The sequence below is a fragment of the Betta splendens genome, chromosome 21, assembly GCF_900634795.4.
Source record: "Betta splendens chromosome 21, fBetSpl5.4, whole genome shotgun sequence".
Taxonomy (NCBI): Eukaryota; Metazoa; Chordata; class Actinopteri; order Anabantiformes; family Osphronemidae; genus Betta; species Betta splendens.
The window spans coordinates 7,454,710-7,479,359 of NC_040899.1; the positions used below are offsets into that span (position 1 = coordinate 7,454,710).

At 50.0% G+C, this 24,650-nt stretch overlaps 1 protein-coding gene across 1 annotated transcript in view; it reads right to left on the reverse strand.

Annotated features, from left to right (window-relative positions):
* LOC114846875 (immunoglobulin superfamily member 3-like) overlaps positions 1-24,650 on the reverse strand; it is a 49,745-nt gene that overhangs the window by 6,078 nt on the left and 19,017 nt on the right. Inside the window, 4 exon segments of the mRNA XM_029136073.3 lie at positions 5,661-6,080; positions 8,460-8,867; positions 11,015-11,401; positions 14,208-14,627. Of these exon segments, the coding sequence (XP_028991906.1) occupies positions 5,661-6,080; positions 8,460-8,867; positions 11,015-11,401; positions 14,208-14,627 (1,635 nt within the window).

The following is a 24,650-nucleotide window of genomic DNA, read 5'->3' on the forward strand; positions in this document are numbered from 1 at the left end:
AAAGGAGCAGGGGAAGTGCCTGGCCAAGTGTTCAGAGGAGGAGAACACAGCCTGAGATTTAAAATCAAAGAATGTTATCCTTTATTCTTTGGCTACAGAGGAAATCCAATTCATTTTTCATCTCTGTTTTATGCCACTGCTCCAGGTGAAGTCTTTTAATACAAGACGGGATCTAAATGTTGGAGTCGACAGATCTGCTTCGACCCCCTTATTTCCTCTTCGCCGTAATGATTGTCATCGCCAATTATTGCCTTTCTCATCCCTTCTGTTTTACTATGATCCGCGGCTTGTCTCGTCTGAACGCATCCGGTCTCATCATCACTTGACACTGACATGAATATTCAGCAGCCTCACCTTTGCAGATGTGCATTTTAATGAGGTGTGGACTGAGCCTTGACCTAACGTTTAGCTTGTTTTAGTCATAATCTAATAATTAATGACCACTGGACTTGATGCTTTTAGTTAGTGAAGAAAGAAGAGGAATGAAGAAAAACAGATACAAAAGTGACGGGTGATACTTTATAAAGATGAGGAGATAGAGGGAAACAAAACAGATCAGAGATGCATGTATAGCACCAAACTAAATAGATATTCACAAGAACCTAACAGGGAGCGGAGGAGTGAGTGAGTGAGTGAGTGAGTGAGTGAGTGAGTGAGTGAGTGAGTGAGTGAGTAGAGGGAGGGAGCCTGCAAAAGATGAGAGAGATGCAAAAGACAGAAAGTGAGAACATGCTCCAGGGGGGATTTCAGAAAGCAGCAGGCCGCCTCTCCAGCTCCACTCCAGAGGACTTAGGAGTCTTAATGGCTGCCTGCTCTGCCGTTAGCATTAGCATTAGCGCAGCCTTGAGCTAATCCGCGGCCGCGGCCCGCGAGCCCGTCGGGACTCAGCGTCTCAGACACACCCTCATCCCCGGCAGATCCGCTGCTCCGGCCCGCGCTCCCTCAGCTCCACCCGCCTGAGCCTCTGCCACGGGGGGCGCGGATCAGAGCGGGATGCCAGAAGAAATGAGAGATGGGGTTCCCCTGACTGGAAGAGGGGCCTCTGCCAAAACGGGAGCCTAATTTCTATGCTAATGACTGTGATGTATCTATGATCCCATTGTGTCAGAGGGATATTACCAGTTCTCATCCCTCCCCTTTCCAATCCCCTTTACAATATTGTTAAGTCTAGGCTAATTATAGGGATCTGTGCATGTACCAGCGGCCTTGAACCCCCCCTTCATCATCTCCCATTACGCACACATAATCTCCACCATTATAATATCTATTTTCCACCAGTGGTACACTGGCTGCACTTTCCCTCTTCCTTCCTGGCTGCCTGAGAGAGTGATTGCTGGCCCAACAGGAAAACGGATGCACAATAAGGGGGTGAGGCGGGAGGGTCAGGGCAGGGGAGCTCTCAGAGATTAATAGCCGGCGTGGAGTGGAGCGCAGGCGTGCGTGCATGTGTGCGCGTTCCAAAGAGGTCTGCCAATAAGCATAAAACACATTATGCCCATTAAAGCGCGGGGAACAGTGGTGTTTCAGTTAGCGCAGGGTGGAAAAGGCAGAGTGTGTGTGTGTGTGTGTGTGTGTGTGTGTGTGTGAGAGCATTCAGGAGGCACTGCCCCCCCCACGCCCCCCGCTCTCCTCATACTATTAGCCCCTGATTTACATGGCGAGTAGCAGCGCTGTGGCTAGCGCTGAGTTATAACTTCAATTACAGCAACAGCAGAACACACAAGCGTGTGCTTAAGAGCGCGAGATGGAGAGACACAACAGGCAGAATCTCATTGTGTCTGCAGATTGGTGCCGGACGCGGAAATGAAGCCAGATTGGATTGGATTTGACAGAAGAATGCGCCTGTGTTCCTGCATGAGGGAGAGCGAGAGTGCAAAGGGTTTAGTCTGGTGAGGAGGAAGGCGCGTGGCGGAGGAGCCTGACCTTGAATGTCTGAAACAGACGTGATTAATCAAAAACCTTTTATGAAATTATTTTCTGTTTCAGCGCCCCCCCCCTCCTCCCGGTGGCTCCTCATTTATCTCCTGTTATTGTCCTCGGCGTTCATGTGTGTTTGAAGGAGACAGATCCTGATTCAGTATGCAGCATACGCAGGTAGTAGGCTGCTGCAGATCACTGCCCTCGGGTGTGCTCATGGGCAAACCCGAACCCGCGCCGCAGTCGCAAACGCGGCGCAAACGACATTTACAGCCCTGTCACCAACTGCAACGCTGTGATGAAGCTGCTATTGTGTGCAAACAAGCGCAGCTGCCGTATCCTTATTATTCATGAAATACAGACGGCGGCGAGACGCGACTTGAAGAAAAATGTAAACATAATGAACAGAATCACGAGGAGGAGTGGGAGGAAACAGGGAATTATAAAATATTAAAAAATCACAAAAGTGAGTAAGAAGCTGGGGGCGTGAGTGGAGGAACACGCAGTTAAGTGAGAGTGAAGGGGAAAGAAGACATTAAAAAAGACTTATGGGGGGAGCGAGAACTAAATGTCGACAGAACAAAGGAGCAGCGGGGCGAGAGGCCGGCCTTAATGATGACAGACAGCTCCTCTCCATGCTCCGATAAGCAGGGATCTCCGATCACCGCCGTGACGCCAGGGCTATCAATAACAAGTGGGTGGCGAGCGCTTCATTGGCATGAAAGCAGAGCGCATGAAGCAGCTGCCGGTGCCAGGCCGTATTAAATGAGGAGACACTCTGAAGAACTCTCGCAGAGAGACAGAGGCAGACGAAGCAGGACAAGATAAAATGGAGGAAGTGGGAGGCGCGCATCCTCTAACCCGCTGGAGAGGAAGCATCCACTCCCGTGTCGTGATGTTTGATCATGTGGATGCGAGGTAGCCAAGCAAAGTGTAGGTGTATGAAAGGAGATGAAGAGAAACTAAGTGGGACACCCCCCCTCCCCCCCTCCATCATCACCATCATTCTAGCGCAGCCAATAACCAGACGGCCTTAATATCCCTCTCCTCATGCCAGGCAAACACACACACACGCACACGCACACGCACACACGCACACACGCACACACGCACACACGCACACACACACACACACACACACACACACACACACACACACACACACACACACACAGAAACTGTATTGCACTCCCAAAACCATTATTAATCTAAACTCCGCTTCCATTAGGGAAGATTCAGCATAATTAGCTTTGCATGTTTTCCGTTTGTACGCTTGTACGGCTGCGAGATGGGTCCTGCGTGTGTATGTGTGTGTGTATGTGTGTTTGCATTACGAGGAGCTGATATTAGATTGTGTCGTGGAGACTGAGGCTTCCCTGGTGATCTGCCATGCTGAACATGTGTTTGCCATTATCGCATTTCGCAACGAGGCAAAGAGAAAACGCAATCAGTGGAAATCTAATATGACTCCTGTAATATGAGCCCGCGTGCGCTGTGTGTTTATGGTGTGCTTGTGGGGGGATCCTCTGCTGCGTCCTACCGTAAGATAATTACGGCGTTACTCTGGGAGGTCATCCCTCGGCGTGTCTCCGTCTAATGACATCTGTGCTCCTGCTGCATGCGGACGCTTCGGCCCGACCGCTGCGAGGGCTTGCCCTCACAATTACCTTTAAAATGTTGTGTGTGTGCAGTGAAGTCGTCCCGTTTGACCCAGAGGACCCAGGCAGTGTGCTGCTAACGGGCGCCGCAGCAGGAAGTGGGCCTGATCTATGAGCAGCTGACCGGCCCAACCCAGCGCCTTTTACTCACATCCAGCTCCACGACTGGACCGCCGGCGCCATTTCTGAAGCTACTTTCCACTCCCCACTTTTTTGAAGTTCCACAATGATTTAATGAGGAGAGTCATTCTGCATTTGAAAACCCTCTTGTGCTAGAAGCACGCTCGCAGTACAAGACGGCTGCGTAATGGACCGTCAGACAGCTGAGAGGAGCAATTCAGCTGTTGGGATGCGCGGTATCAGCGGCGTCTTCGCATACGTGCGGCGAGCACATGAAAGCTCTCAGAGGCACATCAAAGGAACACGGAGCGTTCATGCAGGAACGCAGACACGCCCGGGAGAAAGTGGACACGCGGCGAGGCAGCTCCCACTGTACGTAATGAGCCGCCGCCGCCGGATTCAAAGCCTTATGCAATTATATATCTGGTCAGAGACTGTTTTGCTCACAGAAATTAATACACGCGCGCCCTCTCCCTTCATTCCACTTGTGTGAAAACGCCAGCCGCTCATTTAGGCAGAAGTGGTTAACATTCAGCAGATGGGGAGGAGAAGCATGAGGCAGGGAGAGGCGTGCTGCCGTCTGACAAATGAATCATCAGTCGCATGGAAAAATATATAAAATATATATATTATATATACTGTACATTAGGAGATGAATGCAGCATGATCAGGCCTGAACTAGGCCTGAGCCTGACATTAAGGAATATCTCACTCATCCTGTGTCTCCTGTGGGAGGGTGCCCTTACGCACCGTTGCGACTACTGATTGGCATTCAGTCAGCAGCTGATCGCATCGTCACGGTTACCGATGGCATTACCAAGGTAACTGATGACTTTGTCATGGAGACGCAGCAAGAGAAGAGAGTAGGAGGACCCAGGATCTGACTCCTGTGCGTGTGTGTGCGTGTGTGTGTGCGTGTGTGTGTGTGTGTGTGTGGCTTCCAGCGTGTCCTCAGGTTTGTTCCGGTTAGGAATAAACAAAGTGAACCGCACGCAGGGGTAAGGTGAAGATGATGAGCCAATTTCCACATAACAAGTAAAGGCCGGGGGACCAGGCCGGAGCTCACTCGAGCAGCTGGAGCACCGCGTCTACCTACAGTATCTGACCCAACAGCAGCAGGAATGAGAACAGCTTCACCACAGCTGCGACTCATCCCACTCTGCCTGTGAATTAAACGCAGCATCCTCCTTCTCCTCCAACCAAGCGTCGCTCGCAACCAGACAGACTAAGTCCCGCTTGCGCATAATGTACTTACACGTTGCCTGTGGCCACAAATGCGGTTGATATTATTACAGGTTTAAATGATACCTCTCATCCCTTTGCTCATAGGCCTCCTGCCAAATCCTGAAAATCTGGATCCCATTGGTACTTCATGTACCACAATGCTTTGCTAGGCTGCTTTGAAATATAAACTGCAACCGTGGTTTTTATCAGCAGGATGAGTATTTGCCTCGGGCACATTCACCTGAATAAATGTAGTATCACGCTGTGGAGGCACACCGGGCTGGGCTAAATTGGGCCAGCGCACGTTTGTGTGTCTGCGTCTGGGTGTGTGTTTGCTGTTCGTGTTCAACCACTAATTGGGCTGTGTCTGAAAGGCCCGTTTTGTGTTCGTGGGGAGTACACAGGGTAACGCAGACGGTTTAATGCCTCCGCCGAGGAACAAGGTTCAAGGACAGATCACTCACTCTGTTTAGCACTCTGTCTCCCTTCTCCTTCTTTTATTCAGTTTCCCCTCCTGTGGGATATTTAGCAATCCTTTCACTGCACTCCATTAATGGACTCCACCCTGCACACACAGTCGCACACAGTCGCACACGCACACTCCAATTAGTGGCTAAACCATAGACTAAGAGCAATTAGGACGGGGAGGAATCCTCCGAGCTCTGCTGATTTCACTTTGTGCGAGTGAGTGTGACTGACTCTGTCTGCCCGTGTGTGGATCCCTGTTGCTTTGCGGCCTACCTGGCTGCAGCACGCTGATGCCAAGGAGGTTGGACGTGCGGTTGGCCACTCTGCTCCAGCTGCCGTCGTAGTTCTTCCTCCAGAGGACGGCGGTGCACTGGTACTTGCCGGCCTCGCGGCGCCCCGCCCGGGTCACGGACAGCCGGAAGTTGGTGTTGGAGAGGGAGCGGTCCACCGTGGTGCGGGTGCCGAGCCCCAGCAGCTGCTCGCCCCACTGCAGCGTGCCCTCGCGGGTGAACGTCACCAGGTCCCGGAACTCGCCGTCGCCGTCGGCCTCCGTCCCCGCCGGCATGAAGCGCCAGGTGACGGAGGTGGGCACGCGCGGGTTGTGGCGAGGCTTGACCAGGCACAGGAGGTCAAAGGAGTCCCCGAAGGTCACGGAGGGCGTCCGCGAAGAGGCCGACGCCATGAAGGAGGACTCTAGATGGTGGAAGGAGAGGGGAGTGAGACGCGTGCTTAAATGGACTTTTATTTGACTGATGTTAAGCCCTTTAAACAGAGTGCTGCCGATTGCATGTAATAGCACAACAAAGCCTGCGCGTGTGATTGAGTCTGTTCTCTAAAAGCTTAAAGCTCAACAAATGATGTGAGGGTGCGTAATCATTTCCAGGAAGGAACGTTCCTTTTAAGTCCACCTTAAGCTCGGCCACTGAGAGGAACAAAGCCTCCTGCTGGAACAAATGCAGACGGTGTTTACTTTAAATGCGCCGTCTCCCACGTAAAGCGCTTCTCGATCTTCACCAGCATTTTTCCCCCATCGTTGAGGTCCCACGCCGTGACACAGTCATTTACTGTAGCTCATGTGCAACCTCCAGCTTGTGTGAGTCTGTGTGCATGACTGTGAGAAAAGCGCTCAAAATTAATGGTGATGCAACAAAGAAAACCCAGGGGAGAGATTTCCTCTAAGCGCTGCTGTTCGATCTAACTCCTTGCCAAGACTAAACTATCCTCATTAAGCTAAAAACTCCATATATTATTGCCAAGATACACCTTCACTTGAAGGCAGGGGAGGAGAGTGAGGGAGGCTTTAATCTGCGGCCCTTTAATAACCAGGTCCTGTTATTTTAAGGCATTTCCGCGATTGGAAAATGACTGTTAAGCTTATTTCTGTTTCTTCGGTCTGCTTTGGTCAACAGCCGTCACTTTCCCCTCACGCCATCTTTTTCCTCTGGCAGCCGTCGCCCCCGGTGTCCTTCAGGGTGTTTAATCAATGGCTTTCTTTACTGGGACGGCCGCCTGGGACCATAACTCTGACAGACAGTAGGTCTCCCCTCTCCTTCTATCTGGGCCCCTCTTCCACACTGCAACATCCATTTGTCCGACTCTGTGACAGAAGATAGGATTTCACGGTGATCCATTTTTCCCGGTCAACTCTGTTGTTTTGATTGTGTGAATAAATACAAATCCTTTTTTAAATTACAAAACAAGGTATATATATAATATACACACACACACACACACACACTAACACACACACACACACACACACACACGCACACGCACGCACACACACGCACACACACGCACACACACACACCTGAGAGGCTCTATGAACCAATCAGCTGCAAAGACAACTCTGTGTCCTCACTATAGGAACAGATGCATATGGTTCACAGGAGACATCCCTGTAATATCTAATACAGGTCACGTAAGAAAGTATATAGAACCTAGAAATTGAAATGCTACACTGATCAGAAACACAGGTTGGTGTGAAGCCCAGTCTGACTTTAGAGGGAAAATGAAGTACAAGTTCCTTTTCTGTATTTATTATTAGGTACAAGGTATTAGGATTTAAAATTTAAAGCAAGACTTGAAGCAGAGGAAAGTCTTTGTCTTTATGGCAAGTTTAGGTCCAATAAGCTGCAGCTGGACGCTAAAGTGAGACGAACGAGGACTGAAAACAAATCTGAAACAAAGTTAAACACACACATTGACCGTCACACAAGGGCGCGCGCTCAGAAAATCCTTTGATCAACAAGCATTGGGTGTGAAAAAGAGGAGACGTCGAGGAGTGCGACTGAAGAAGCACGAGCCGCTTTGGATTTCTCTGCCCTCATTTGCATAATGCTCCCCTTGTTTCTCAAGCTAACGTTTCTGTTGTTGCCCGAATTTAACAAATGGCCACTTAAAAACTGACATCTCTTCCGTGCAGCAGCGCCGTGTGATGCTGCTGGGAGCTAATCCTTCGGTTGTGTGTGTGTGTGTGTGTGTGTGTGTGTGTGTGTGTGTGTGTGTGTGTGTGTGTGTGTGTGTGTGTGTGTGTGTGTGTGTGTGTGTGTGCGCGCTCCTGGCCTGCCAGCCCCTCACGGCTCCGCTCCGCCGGCTCCTTCAGCCTGAACCGAGGATGTGCAGTTTAACTGAGGACTGACAGAGGAGGCCCACGGACTGTGAAACACATTGCTGCTGCATTTCCACCCTTATAATTCTGGCTAATCCATATGGGTGAGAGGCTGTGTGTGTGTGTGTGTGTGTGTGTGTGTGTGTGTGTGTGTGTGTGTGTGTGTGTGGTATGATGGGTGTCAAGGAAGCTCTCTCCTTGACATGTGGCAGGTGGTGTGTGTGTGTGTGTGTGTATGTGTGTGTTTGTGTCATAATAGCTCTGTCCCCTGGGCGGTGCATGAATAAACCATGGTGTACTCTACTATGTGAAGTGCATGTTCTGCCTAAGCCATTCATCAGTCTTGGGCAAATCACAAACCATATGCCTCTGTCCTCGCTCGGTGTGCTGCGTTTACATGCCTTGCTGACTTTAAGTCGACGCACACAATGCTGTGGTGAGATTAGCCCGAATGATCTTACCCACGGTCCTGACGGCCACCGTCTTGGTGGCTGCCATCTCTCCTATTTTCTCCCAGTCCAGCTCCGGCTCGGCGCCGGTCTGAGCCCACTCGGCGACCGTGCAGCGGTACTCGCCCTCGTCGCCGGGCAGCGCGCTGTACAGGGACAGCGAGAAGGCGTCGGCCTGCGCCTTCTCCACGCGCACCTCCCCGTAGCTGGAGCGCTCCCTGTAGGCGGGGCTGTGCCACACGGTGCCGTCGCGATCCACCGAGGCCACCTCCTGGCCCGGTCCCGCCTGGTCCCGGCCCGTCCAGTGCCAGGCTACGGAGAGCGGGCCCGCGGTGGACTGGGCCGAGCAGGTGAGCTGGATCACGTCGCCCTCCAGGACCTCGGAGGCGTTACTGGACAATGACACCGTGATGTTGCTTTCTTGAAAGAGAGGATGAGAGGAAAAGGAGGAGTTAGGAAAAAGCCCCGGCTGCTTCTCGCGGCAGCGTGTCGAGCGCCGAGCGAGGACAGGACGCCGGGGGCGATAAAACTAATCGCGGAGCCTGTTCTGGGGAGCGGAGCACAATTGCGAACAAGCGGCGTGCATGTGTCGGCTCAGGTAAGAACATCTGTTCAGGGGACAGCGGTGCAGTTTGCAGCCGGTCACCAGAGAGAGGCGGAGGGTGGGGGTGCGTTCAGATACGTGGGCCCAGATTCACAGCGGCACCGGAGACAGTCACACGTCAGACCAGGAGGATGAAAGTCTGTACACCTTCATGCCGTGGGGTTTTATGCTTCATCTTGCCTGCCCGCTTCATTGTCCATCACGCATTATAGATCCCTGGCTGACCCAAAAGCTCTCTCGGGGGGGGGGGCTTTTTATCCTCCCTCGGGGCAAAGCTCTGCCACTTCCCTCCCCGCTCAGCAGCCCTGCTAATAAGCACAAGCTCTCTGTGAATACGGAATAAACTCGCTTCTGACTTCTATCACACTCGAGTGAACAAAAGGAAAACTCTTCATCCTTTCTTCTGCGTTTCATTTTGGGAGTTTCATATATTTTTTTTACCACAGCTAAAATCTGTGGGATTCTATCATTTTCCCACACTGAGACATAAGGAGGGGCTTGTTATACTGGTATAAATGCAGATACATACATCTCACTCCCCTTAAACTTCTCTAGTTTCTCGAACTTTCCTCAGAGAAGTTTATTTCTTGAATTTTCAAAATTCCCCACCAGCTACTTTTCTGCATTCCCATATATTCTCTTTCTTGTCCCCAACCCGTCCTATACGACACACAATCAGTCTGGCATGGAGGCTAGCTTGTCCTCTCTTATTGCAAAGGCCAGCTCATCCATCAGCACTGATTTGTCACAAGTGTTTACCTCCGTTTCTCCTTCGCCGTCACCTCTGCCTGAATCCAAGTCGTCAACTTTAACCCCTGTCACCCTCTATTCCCCGTTCTCACCAAACTCCCTCCAGAGTGATGGAGCACATCTTGAAATGGAGCTCGGTGGGAGAAAACAAACACAGAGGGGTAGTTTGTGCATGAAATAATGACTACTACTAGGCTTTGAGGAAGTTGTCCTCCAATAACTATGGCTATTATACTATGTAAAGCCTATAAACATCTTTTAAACGCCATTAAGGCCTTTTGTTGGAAAAACAAAACCTCCCACACAGAGAGGTCCCCTGGAGACAGCTGCAGGCTTGGGGCCATTGTTTTTGGCTGATTTAGCAGGATGTGCTGAGCGGTCAGGAGAAGGTACAGTAGCACTGGCTGCTTGAGAGGAAATGCTAATCTGTGTCTATTAGACTTCATTATACTGGTGGCGGCCCGACTCCATATTCCCCCTGTCCTGAGAGATGTGAAGGTACAGCGAAGAGATGAGCAGGAGATTAGCATTCAAGCTCAGGAAGGAAGGTTTTCCTTCTGGCATCAACAGGAAGAAGAGTCTCGGCGACAGATGAGAGGATTGCATGCATGGTTTTGAAGGTTGGACTGTAAATTTGCAGTGATCAGCTCTAAGCCCGACACAGCCCCAGCAGCCACTCCGGCTTAAACTATCCAAAGACGTCTGCCCCAGCAGAGCACATTAATTTAGCCTGGGGAACCACTTAGAGGGCCCTAGAGAGACAGGCCCCTTTCTCTGCCATTTCATGGCTGTTAGCTCAGCCTCCTCGAGTCTGGACTCCTCTGCTTTCCATTATCCTACTAGTGTTACCCTCCTCCCAGCTCAGCCAAGGAAATGGCAAGGACCATAATGCTACTTTACCAATCCTCAGCAATCCACTCAAACAGAAAATACATCAGGAATAAGAGCAGCATTATCCTTTCCCCTCTTACTCGAAGCTAACAATAGGCCGTGCAGCTATCTGTTTTAGGCCACCTTGGAGAGAAAGGAATGAAGGAGAGCGAGCAAAAAAAAAAAAGAGCAAGAGTGGAGAGAAGCATAACAAGAAATTCCATGCTGCTATTGTGAATGAGTGATAAAACCGCTATTATGAGAAGCTCATTATTCCTCGAGAAAATGACAAGTAAGAGGAGAATAACTAAAGCAGCAGCCTCGAGGACAAATTGTTACTCACTGAGCGGCTGGACTGTGATCTGGACATTGCGGGACCTCTTGCTGCGGTCGATGAAGTCCCCCGTGGGCGTCTTCTCCCGCTCCGTCACGCGGCAGATGTACTTGCCGGCGTCGTCTGGGCGCAGGCGCTGCAGCTTGAGCAGGTGCACGTTGGCGCTCTCCTTGCGCACCGTCATGAGGCCGGCGGCCTCGCGGGGGGCGTAGGCGGGGCCCAGGGCAGGCACGGCACTGGGGCCCACCACGGCCACCAGTGAGCTGCTGAAAACCCACGACACCGAGAAGAAGCGCTCGGGGACGTTCTGGGCCTCAATGGTGCACCGAAGCTCCAGCGGCTCACCGGCCGTGAAGGACCGTCGCTCCGTGCTCACCTGGATGCTGAAGTCCCGATCTGGAAACAGGGACGCGGGATGAGCTGGCTCAACATTATAATGTACCATATACAGTGAAACATCTGCAATGAATGTTTCTGGAAACAAACTGATTGTTATAAAAACGGGCTTTAATTAATATGATCATTCAACTTTTAATAATTAGGCGAGGCTGCAGCATGAAGCATGCGTAGGCGTTGGAGAGGTCTCCTCTAGTAGCTGGTATCGCTTATGCTCACAATCTGCCGTCTAAATGAGGGCTACTATCGAATGCACGATGGTGCCGTGCTGTCTTCACATCCACAGTCTGGGCTGCTGAGCCCGTTCACTGGATGAGAAAGCGTGAGAAGATTAAGGGAGTGGGTGGTAAAGGTGGGGTTTAAATTGGTCAGGGTTGGGCGGGGGCCATAAAATAGCATCAGTTAGCGCCGGGGAGAGTAGAAAACAGACAAGGCTGAGGTCAAACGGCGCTACGCTCTAGTAAAACGCTGATCTTTCAGAGAGCTCCTCTCTCTACTCCCTTGGTTTCACCTCTGCAATAAAAATACACATCTAATTTAAATTCTCCTCAACGGAGTCCGACACTCGCTCTCTTCCTCCTCAGGACTGACAGAGTAAACAGGGCGGAGGCTCGACGCTCCACTCGCCTGCGCATGTGCGTGTGTGCGCGCGCGTGCACGTGCGTGTTTTAGTCGCAGCGTTAGCTTCCAGACGACGAGCGCGCTACGTATTAGAGTCTCTCCGAGAGGTGGTGGGAGCCCCGAGCTGTAATTACAAAGACGTTAAACAGGCTTCCTGAGAAACACACTTGTGTGGAAAAGTTCAAAGCCTGCTGTTAGAATAAAGCTCATTATGCATGGGGAACATTATGATGGGATGGAGGAGGAGGAGGAGGGGGGGGTCACGTACACAAACAAATGATTCCTCACACTAACTAAATATTGACATACAAACAAATGAAGACCTGAAATTGAATGTTGACTATGTTAGGTTGTTTGGACTGCAGCTCTTGTATCGACAGGTTGGGACATTTTTATTATAAATACTGAATGTTGTCTGTATGTAATATTGTAGGGAAAGGGCATAAAAACTTTTCTATTACTCTAAATTCTATTATGACATTTGACTGTGATTAAAGGTGACGCAAGGGCAGTTAAAGTTGAAGTTAAAGGGGCCACGACCGGCTTTGACAGCCACAGTCCCAACGCACGGAGCCTCTATTAGAGCCACGTATTATGGGATGAGTCAGCCTGACAGGATGCAAAGACGGGGACAGAAGATGGCCCCACAGGTCACGAATGTGTTAGCGTTCGAGGCTTCAAGGAGCAGGGGGAGAGATGACACGATACGTCTGCAGGAAATGTGAAGTGATGGGAAAGCGCAGAGCGAGGGAGTAGGTGAGAAGAAAATGCAGGGAAGGAGGGAGACGGCGAAGACAAAGAGTGAAAGGTGCATTAAGATTCTGTCCATTGCTCGTCTCTCTCTCTCGCTCCCTGACACTGGCTGTGGGTGATTAGCTAGTGATGGGGCTGTCTCGAGATCCACTCCATCTTTTATAATAGGCCTAATGGAGGAGCTGCTCCCTCTACTTTCTAGATTCCCCGCTCCCTCACTTTCGGTCAGATACGTACTTGAACAAGTGCGACATCAAATACCTCAGCTCGGCCTCAAAGTTTGCAGCGCGTGCCCTCTGATGTCATAAGTGCACAAGGACAAATCAAAATACGCTCGCACCTACACTCAAGCCGGGGGAACTCGCACCCCCAGCCGCAAATCACGGCACAACTCCGCCGTATTCTCTCTGTCACGCAACAACACCTCCATCCATAATAGATTACAGGGAGGACGAGGAAGCGAGCGGCGACGGGGGCTGAGCGCCGAGCTCTTTGTGCCTTTTGTCTCCTCCCTGAAGTCGCGGGAACTCATCTGACAAACCTGCTTTACATCCGAGCTCCCAATCGCCTTCTCATCCACCAAGCACTATCTGGGGCACCATCAAGTCGTATTGGTTCATGGTGGATCTGATGCTTAATGGAGAAAGGCAAAATGATCCCACTTTGAAGTGATTTACTGGCACGAGACGCTGTGTGCAGCCTTGGTAATTGAGCTAATGTCAGTGCAGTTTATCACCCATCTCCATGGCCCTTTCTTTGGTGAGCACAAATAAATTCTTTATGCGTGTGGAGTACAGCGCCGGTGCTGTCACGGGTTCAAGCCTGGCGGGAGGTTATGAGTATCCGGGAAACAAAAGCCGCCTTTGTTTCCGTCCATCAGTGCTGGACGTGGACAGCTCATTATTGTAACCATGCGAGACATATTCCTCTATGGAGCCCCTCAACACGCTCTTTGTTCCTCCTGCTTCCATCACGTGCCCTCTAGTAATTTACTCACCCCCGAGTCTCCCTGCCGCTGCTCTCGGTTGCTCTGTGTTCCTTCCTCACCATTAGGCAATCTTCTCCTTAAGAGCCTGACAGCCACATTAAACCAGCATGATTCCTGCCATTAATGTGCTCAGGCATCAACTAGACTGCTGTGATTAATGGTGAGCAATGACTGAACATCCCGTTGTTGGGCTTCTGGAAAGGCACCGGTCTCCCGCGCCAGACGCCGACGCCGGTCGAGTCGCTCTCTGGTGTTTTTTGTCATGTTGCCCGTCACACAGACGCAAACACAAAAGTGTGGAGTCTGTGGAGGTTCGGTTAAGCCCGTTTTAGGACGCTAATGAGCTTAGGGTGCGATAGTGATCAGCAATCAGAGGAAGCCGGCCCACGTGCGTGTGAGACAGGGACTAGGATGTTAAAACGCTCCCCTCGCTGCTTCGCTTACCAGTGGGCTGAATGCGGAGCTGGGTCTTATCGCTCTGCTTGCGGGTCATGGCGAACCAGCTGTCATCGGGGTCCTGGATCCACTCGGCGGCCTGGCAGTAGAGCAGGCCCTGGTCCATGGGCTGCAGCTTGTGGATGGTCAGCCGATAGGCCGTGGGGCTGGTTTTGTCCAGCCTGAGGTCCCCTGCCGCCATCCTCTGCCGGTACGGACCCCCCGAGCGCAGAACGAAGTCCCTGGACAGGGTGACCAGCTCCTGAGGCGCGGCCGCCGCGTCCTCCGGGGACCGCAGGTACCAGCCCACCGACAGGTGGGTGTGCTGCACCGTGGTCCGAGACACCTCACAGGTAAGCTGCAGCGTGTCGCCCTCCACCTTGGACAGAGTCTGGGCCGGCGCCGTTACTGTCAACGAGTCAGCGATGACTGCAGGAAAAAGAACAGGAAACGGGTCATTCCTTAAATACCTTATACACAATATGAATCCTCAAATGTCATAAAAGACGTTGTTGTTCAATTCAGTGGATGAGCAAAAACAAATAGTGTGTTGTTAGTGGTTGAAAATCTGATTTGCTCCCCAGGTGTGAATGCCCCCAATCACTTGTTCCGAGGCATCTGCCCTCTATTTCCATATTTTTACATGACTTTCACACATCCCTACGAGTTGATGACATTTACTCTATCACACACAGCCAGATGCCTCCAGAGACTCCCTCTGGCGCCCGCTCAGTCCGATTATATCCCATATGGCTCAGTTATAGTAAACATAACAGCTCCACGAGTGCATCTTACAGCTGTACGGCTCTAATGAAACATTCCGCGCTTTTTTTTTTTTTGATCGCGCTCGCTAAATATTGTGCACGGCCATCGAGTTAAAACTGCCGTAATAAATTCAGCCCGGGCCGTCTCCGGCAGCAGCGGAGCTGAGAACAGAGGACGGACGTTGGGACAGATGGCTGAGAAGCAAAGGAGATGAGAAAAAAGGGGGGCAGTTGAGTGCAAGGAAGCAACAGAGACATTAAGATGTGATAACTCCAGAAAACAGGCTGCGAGACGTGCACATAGACGGAAATAAACACGCCTAGCTGAGGAGATGAAGTATTTTTGGTCTGTACCAGGTTACCACAGTATATCTTTTATATGTGTGTGTGTGTATGTGTGTGTGTGTTTCGAAATGCCATTCAAGAGAATCAGTCGAGGTCAAAAGGTGATGTTAGAAGACTAAACCCAACTTAGAGTAAGATAGTATCTGTATTGTTTTGCTGTGATTTATTCAATCCCTGCCTCCGCTGCCGCCACGTGTGGGACAAACACATACTCACCAAGAACCATCAGGAAACCGAAGACGTCGGTGTTGACAAAGGACGGCAGTAAACCATTAAAGCTCCGTCGGGATGAAATGAATTGAGTGAATAATGCTATGAAAAGCTTTCTTGCATTGCCATGTAATGATGGCGAGTCCTTCCGAGAAGCCAGAAAATGGAAGTGCTTTGTGTGGGTTTGCGCTAGCGGAGCGCTTTGTCAAGACGCTTGGCCATTCAGTCTCTTAAGGGATTGTCACTGTGAGCATCAGCGTGTTTGAAGTCGGTGCACAGACTGTTTATATAGAAGAAATCTCCCTGCACGGTCTGCGGCTTCTCCTCGTCTCACCTGCTCCCACTAAACATACATTAGATGCAGGACAGTAACTTTCCTCTTGAATTATTTTGGCGGGAGCTGCACATCTGCACGTGTGCGGAAAATTAGCGTAATTCAAAGGTGGGGGATCGCGAGGAGAGACAGGCAGCGCCACAGACACTAATGACACAAACAGGGGGGAACAAAGGCAGTGGCATCAGAGAGCGACGGCGGCGACGGAGGAGGCGGAGGAAGGAGGTCTGACATCTGCTACTGGAGTTTAACAAGATGCTCAAAAAAAAACAAAAAAAAAAACGGGAACAACGTTGAAAAGAAGTGGCAGAGAATAAAGTGAGTAATCAGCTGGGTCAGGCGCGGGGGAACCCTAATGAGACGCCGCATTCTGGTGATGTGTTCACCAAGTCCAGGCAGGAATAAACAAGCTTCTTGTCAGAATCTGAAGTAAATTTGGAAATACTCAGACTGTCTGGCTGGATAAGTCCTTTAATCCGCTGCTAAATTACCTTGAGTGCTTGATGGCCAGTCTGGCAGCGAAGGGCAGCCATGGCAGCTATTAAGGCATTCTGCTGATATATTTGTTTGTTGAATGTAGGATAATATGAGTAACATGAGAATCAGTGTTTATGTTCAGATGCTTTATTGATGACAGGTTAAGGCCCAACCATCTGCGTCTCTTGATGCCTGGAATTGCTGGATAATCATTCTTCATTCTTCCCTTTATCGGACTATAACTCTGTGTTATGCCTAAATTACTGACTCGTAATCATTGTTATTACTGTGTACTGAAGCCCTTTCTCTGTCTCGGCCCGATATTGCTCTTCCGGTCGCCTATATGTAAACGCTTTTAAAGTTTGATTTCTCTCTTCAAGGACCTGGTGTTGCCAAGTTCTCTCGCTATGACTCTCAGTCAACGCTGACTGAATGGCAGCCTAGACCTAGTGTTACCACAACAACACACCTACGCTAAAACTTGCCGTCGCCATAGCAACCCTCCCACATGATGCCGAGGGTCTCTGAGAACAGCCAGGAGTTACTATAACAACTGCATCCATCCAACACCAACTCACTTCTGACTCCTGTCCTGTGGTGAAACACAAACACAGCTAGTTGATGTTCTCCTGCCCCTTAACCTGCTTCTTATAAAGACATTTAACACGTTGACTTCATCTCAAAACCTCTGGACCAATCAGATCACCGCACAGAGACATATCCGATGGGCAGAACCAATCAGATCACGCCAGCCGATCTCAGTTTTCCAAGGGTCCGGCTGAGGTTGTAAACACACTGAGATCCTGCAATCGCCCCACTGACCTCAATCTAGGAAGGATTAAGAACAGGATGAGACGGCATTCTGGGGCACAGATTCAGCGGTGAGTGTGCACACACGCTTGTGAAGGCAATGAACCCACTCGCTCAATCTTAACCCGTGGAAAAACAGTATTAATCAAATCTGGGGATAATCTTGGTTGTTTTTCTTGAACCCAAGTCCCCAAACACATGAACAAAGTTTGCATCCAAACCTTGACTTAACGGCCGTCTGACAAAACTGGGCTGTTGTTTGTACCTTATTACAGCCTCACCCATTTCAAACAAGCACCGGGAGACTCAAATTCATCCGCGCTCCGCTGTGCTGTAGTAAATAGCACAACTGCAAATCAATCCCACATAGCTCCCACCAAAATCAGTTAAGTCAACCATGAAGAAACAGACAAATCGTGTCCTGAAGCTGGTGCTTTTTAACATTCGCACATTTAGTCAGTTCACCAAAATACAAAAAACTCAAAATGAGGCAAATTGTGTTCATTATTTTTAACATATTCCTAAAGACTTAAATACTTGCAAATTAAAGGTTTTAAATACGAATCTGTGTTTTTCTTCATGACTCCAGATGGAGCTTCAGGAGGATGTGGAGGAAGCTGTTATTCTGTTTTTGACTGACACAGAGGCTGTCAATCCTTTATAAATCTTTAAACCTGCTCTCTTCCTGCTCTACCTCATCTGCAATTTCTGCTTTCATCTCTTTCCATTTCCGATCTTCTCCTACTCCCTCAGCCGTCTGAAGAGAGCGACGGTTGTCATCCCTCGAGCTGGCCTTTTAAGTCCAGTCACACAGGGATAGAGGAGCGGGGGACACGAGGACGTACAAACCGGGGAAGAAAGGAGATTTCACAAAGATGACGCGAGAAGTGGGAGCGATGCTAATTCATGAACTCTGATCTGTACATTTTACATGCAGCATCCAGCATCTCGCAGCGCCGTGTGAGCTGGCTCTTGAAGCTGCCGGAGCCGAGGCGCTTCCTTACAGAAGGGGGGGGGGGGGGGGTAAAACAGCGGTTTGTTTGTCTATTCAATGTTTTCACATGAGTATTTGCGGGAACATGTTTTTTAAAGACGGAACAAAAACAGCGCACGGCGAAGATCCAAGCCCTTGATACTGGCTGCTCCCTGGTGTGGAGCTGTCAGGGGAGGAGATGATTACAAGAGGAAGAGCGCAGATCCACCCGTGCCCTCGGAACGGCATCGCTGCTACAAACGCTCTCCTTCACGTGAGCATGTGCCACCTCGACACGTGTCCCCGTGCCAGCGTCGAGCGGCGAATTTGGAAGCGTCGGCCTTCTACTACTGGCGGCTGGCCAGTCAAAAATAACCGTGTCACTGTGAATTTCCATGACAAGTTTGAATTAGTGTAAATCTGCTGGAGTTACAGTATGTAGAGCTACATGTCTGGATCACAGGCATCAGGTCAGCTGCCGCAGCTCCGCTCCGTTCCTTGGGCTCAGACCGTGGCGTTACCGCCGGACGGCCTACATACAGTGCAGATGTGCGGCCACAGCTGAAGTGGTTTCCGCTTTTCAGCGCCTAATGGCCTTAAGTGAGTTTGTGTGTGTTGCTACGGAGCAAATGGACATTTGGCAAAGCCAGCAGGGTAATTATTGTTAATTACTCTGTGAAACTGAGAGCTGCACTGAAAGGAAAACAGAGCAAGTGGGCGATTCTTTGCTCCACTTCACGCGAGTCCAGCGTCCTCACCAAACACTCAGTGACCCAGTACAACTGTAACATATGCAGGCGTACTGGGTCAGGAAGTAATAAAAAAAGAGATAAACACTGAATCTGTGCCTACACCTGTGTTCCTCATGCTTATTATCCATTATGCTGCCCGCTTACATCCTCCGCTCCTTTGTTCTTCTCTGTAAAAGATGTTCAGCTAAACTGTGGGATGACAGGGTTCAGCTGGGAAACTGGCAGAGTGGAGGTTACAGAAGGTGGAAGAGGACAGATGAGGATGAGAAGGAAGGGGAGAAAAAAGACCATCAGTGGATGAATCTGTGTGCAGGAAGTAGAAAAACTACATCAGTTAGATTATTATTATTCTGTTTGTAGCCTATATATAGATGTACTTGTCACTCTGACTTCAATACCCCAAATTCTTACAGGCACTAATATTAACGCAAATCAGAATGAGCCCATTCTCAGGAGACAAGCACATCCTCAAACGCAACACCACAAGCAACCGCTGAAGCAAACGGTGATGAACCGGGGTCTTGTACTGTAGCTCGTACCGATAACAAGGACGGAAAAGAGCGTACGACAAGGAAATGTTGGAATCATGTCTCGAAGCCAGAGCAGATGCATGTGGCAGCGCGCTCTGAGCGAGGAAGGAAACGCAGAATCGATCTGGGTCCACAGCAGGGGGGCTTAATACAACACAGACGCACCATCACATGAGCCAGACGCATAATTGAGTGCAATGCTGCGAATCCCAGCCCGGCTCAGAGATTTATGTAGCGTTTGAACCCGATTGTGATTCATGACGTCAAAACAAAATCGATTTTTAATAAACACAACGGGACGTAGCAGCACGTTCACGCCGCGCTGCTGTGGAACCGCTGGAAATCACTGGCAACAAGGCCTTGTTAAATATTTGAAGCCGACGCGGCTCTGGTGTGTTGTCGGAGACCACATCAAATGTTGTCCCGTCGCTGGATGCGTCTTGGCATCATGACTGAGTGTTTTCCTAACACATCCTTCACACAACGTAAATGCATCATAATTACTGTAGCTGCAAAATATGCAAGTGTGTTTGGGTGAATTATTAACTATTGCTGCATATGTGCTTCACCAGACAAGCCGTCACAGTCCGTTCTTAGCATTTAGCTGTAATGGATGAGCAAGCGAATATAAACAGTGCGTCAACGCGCTCCCTTATAGATGCTGACAAATGTTTATTACACTGATCACAGCCCACTGGTTCACAATAAACCCCAATCGCACAACGTCATTGTTTACACTGTGGAATCGACGGCAACGTTTCACAAAACAAATGGGTTCAAATTAAAACTAATTTGCCTGCAAGTTGCTTTTTAGATGAAGCGGTATTAGTCGGGTGTCTCACGCCATCTCGTCTAATCAAAGAGGCCTCCCCACAGTGCAATCACACGCGCGCCATCCAATAATACGAGAATGTGGAAAGAGATGAAATAGAAATAAGGGGAAAGGGTGAGAGGATATGAGAGATCTTACGGGTGCTCATATGAGATTTGGAGCTGGGAGCCGCGAGGTCCTGTGCTAATGGAGCATCACTCTGACGGCGTGCGCCGTAGCGCTGAGGTCACAGTGACTGAAAGGAAAAGGCCTCTTCATTTAATAAAGGTGGTCTCTGAAGCATTCCTTCCTGTCTCCTGCACCGCCTCTCTTCTCCAGGCACTGTCCCATTTTTCTCCTCACAATTTTCCCCGCAGTTGAGGTTCATTCTATCGATGTACCCCCCCCTCCTCCACGCCCCCTCTCCCTACCACATTATCTGTTGAGTTTCTTTTTCAATAGACAAGTTGCTTGTCAGCACCCAATTATCACTTATTCTGTTTTTCTCAGCCCGCTTCCTCCTCCAGCTCGCCTCACGACTGCCTCAGAAGCCAGGCAGCCGCGCTTTCACTGAGAGCCGATCCGTCTCTAACCAGCTCGTACATTACACGTCAGCGAGACAATGACCCCGTTAAAGGGTTGTTTTATGCTCGGGGGTCATGGAGCCAATAAAAGGTAGAAACATCTGCTCAGTGTTTGAAAGGAGGGAGAGCGAAACAGACACAGAGCGAAACTGAGCGGGCCCCCTGGGTAAACAGCTTATTATACCTAAAAGTAGGAGGAGAGGCACATCAAAATCGTGCCGTCGCTCTCTCACCCACCCACCCAAACACCAAAACACACATACAGTCAGGCCTGAGGGGACATCTGCTCTCTGACACACACACACACACACACACACACACACACACACACACACACACACACACACACACACACACACACACACACACACACACACACACACAGAGTAGTGTAAGTAACGGTGGTGCTCCCCTCTGCTCGCCCTGCAGAGCTGTGTCACAGCTGTACTGGTTCACCGAATTACACAAAGGCCTACAGGGCGTGTTACTTATTAGCGCCACTTTTTAGAACAACATAAAGGCAAGGGACAGTTTCCATTTTTCATGCAGATGCATCCTCTGTCTTCATTTTTTATTTCATTGCATCTTCCCCTCGTGTTTTTTACTTAATCCTTGTTTGTATTTTCCGAAAACTAAACTTGAAGATGGCAGAGGATTTAAAGAAAGATGCAATAGATCATGTCTATTATTATTATTCTATTATTATATAGCATCTTTTAGTTTAGCAGTTTGTTGGTACCAGAATTTGTTTTTCTGCACCGGTTTAACTGTCCCAGACAGTTGGCAAACATCGCTCTGTGTGTTGGTGCAGACCAAAGACAGAGCTAAAAGGAGGGGAATACTCAACTGGCACATTGTTAAATGGTTTGCGTCACATGATGTGTGTGCATGAGTCCAGGTTTTGTCACTGGACAGCAACAAAAGCAGAAAGTGGGTGAAGAAAAGGAAACTGGGCAGCGAGCGCACGAGTAGGCTTGGTTATTGTGGCAGGAGAATGGTGACGTGCTGTTAAAAAGGCTGAACGTCGCGATAAGCGAGGGATCTGTGGTGAAGAAGCAGCTTTAAAATATGAGACACTGTTTACACAAAGGCAGGAGAGGTGGATTTAACACAAAGCGCGCGCACACACACACGGACATGAGTGCTCGCACAATTCCACGATGTGACACTACCTCGAACAGAGGCCCGGCCAGGAAATGATCCTGAGTGAGTGCGTTGGGAAGATGGAGAGTAAAGCGGGAGATTAAAAGGCAAGGCGTGAGAGGAGGGGTAGCCTGAAGAGAGGTGGGAGTATGAAAGACAAATCTTCCTAAGAGCATTTGAGAGAAGCTCGGCGCAAAGCTATCGTTGACTGAAATCCTTTAGAGCATCAAAGATTTACTCATCATGCCTAAACACATGAAATATTCCTCCGGAGCGCCCCTCCACCCCATTTAGGAGCACCCTCCTTCTTCCCCTGCCGTTCTCCTCTTATCTCCGCCAGCTTCAGACTCGCTTCCTCCATCGCCTTATGCCTCAAACACCTTCTTTGCCACTCCCCGCCTTGCAGTACATCTGGTCGTGTATCTAAATAACACAAACTACATCAAACCCTCTGTGCTCAGGAGGAGGGAAGTGCATATAGACTCTACCGCCGTGTGAGTGTGTGTCTGTCTATTTGCCTTCTCCATCACTGCTGTCCTGGAGGTTGTTAGCACATGTGCAGGGTTTTGCTCTGTCTGCCAACATCAGCACAAACACACGGCCCAGAGTCATTACTACTGCTACACACACACACACACACACACACACACACACACACACACACACACACACACAATAACCCATCTACCTACAGGCGCACACAGGAACACAATCACATTCACGCACACCTTCCCACTTGTACAATATAAACAGCATTTATCAAGTATATTGTAATTCTAATATTACTGGAGGTGCAAGTATTAAAACTAATAAGCTTCATCCCTGTGCTGCACTCATCCCTCGCTCTCTCTCTCTCTCTCACCCGCTCGCTCGCTCCCTCATTTTCTCTCTATACCCGTTACAGGAGCCCCTACCAGCCATTGCTCCAGCCCCAGATGGTAAAGCACTGTGACCAATTAAAGACTTCCCTGAGGACAGGACAAGTTATAGCCCCAGCCATCTGACCATTTCTGGCTGTGTGTATGTGCACGTGCGCGTGCGTGCGTGCGTGCGTGCGTGCGCCTGTAAGCCCTGCGAACTGTGTTTGCACCAGTCTACAAAGCCCTGCTTTTTTGGCCGGTTCCACAAACCTTCTACCTTGCGAAAGGTAAATTGGCAGCAACACGGCTACAGCCAAGCCATCTGAGCGGTGCTCAAGCGCACAACGGCAGCATCTAGAGCGTCCCATCATTAGAGCACAGAGCAAGGCAGGGGCTGAGTGGAGAGCAACTAAGGGAGGTGGGCACTGCTCAATCACCAGGCACCCGTCCAGCATGGCAGCAGATGAGGGAGCAACTGTCTGTCTGAGCTGCCAGCACTGAGGGGAATTAGGCATATGCCGTCCCCACCCCGCCCCTCACACACACACACACACACACACACACACACACACACACACACACACACACACACACACACACACACACACACACACACACACGGGGTGGGCGGGGGGCACAGGTGGCAGCATATGTCCGCTGTCTAGGCCTCAGTCAACGGAGAGGGAGGGAATAGTAATACCTGCGTTTGTCAGTGCTTCCTGCAACTCCTCGCCTTTTCCCAACACGTATGCATTAACAGATTCTGTAGGACAGACTCTAAATGGTGCGATGGCCCTGAGGAGGGGCTCGAGGGTCGTCAGCTCCATCGCCTTCCACTGCACTTTTACTACTCGGCTCTAAACCAGTGCTCAGCAGGAGCCTGCGGCTGGATCCACAGCCCACACTCAAGTACATAAGATGTTTTACCTAAAGCTCAGCTTCCTATTGCAAATAATGAGGCGGTGATTAGCATGCTAACGGCGTGGGCGCAGTACTACTTCTAATCTCAGTACATATGAATAGAAGCATATTTTACAAGACTGTTGTGTCCATACGTACAGTGTAGTTGTCAGAGTACGTGCAGTTTAGTCCAGCAGTTTGACGACAATGGTGCAGTATATGACTGGGTTAGCTCATACAGCATGTGCTGCCTGCTCTCCAATAGTAAGACACCCAACAATCAGCTGTGTCCACAGCCAGCTGCTTTGGACAAACAGGAAGACAATGTGCCTGGATGTCTGGTGGTGGCATCTTGAACTAGGATGGAACCCTCCAGCCCCTGTAATCAGACGAGGCTTCAGCATCGCTGCCAGCATCAAACGACCGCTGCCGCATCCCGGGTCTCCAGGACCACACGGAGGCTATTATCCCGCAAGTTCCACTCTTTACTACACATTTTAATGACATCAACACAAACACTCGTTAGCGCATCCATTCACATCCATATTCATGCCGGATTCATATTCAAACTGTGGCTGTGCTCTGTTAATCTCACGCAGAAGCGGCAGCAAGCCCCAGAGGGTTAGCGCTTAGCTAATCAGGAACAGCGGTGCATCTTTAGTCTATTATATAAGCATTTAAAAACATATACAGTCAACACACACCGATGCGCGCGCACACACACCTCCACGTATGTGTTAGCATATTAAAGCCTTTCTCATTAGCCAAGCTCAGTCGTGTGGGCGATGAACTAAATGCAGGGCATCTCTGACATCATTTATATTTTCGTGAGGGAAACAGGCAGCGTATGCTTGAAAGTGTGGGCTAGGAAATCATTCAGATTCATGTTTGATGGCAGCGCCGTCTTAATTGGCCTCCGCACGCCACAACGTCTGGGCTGAAACGCCGTCATCAGGTCT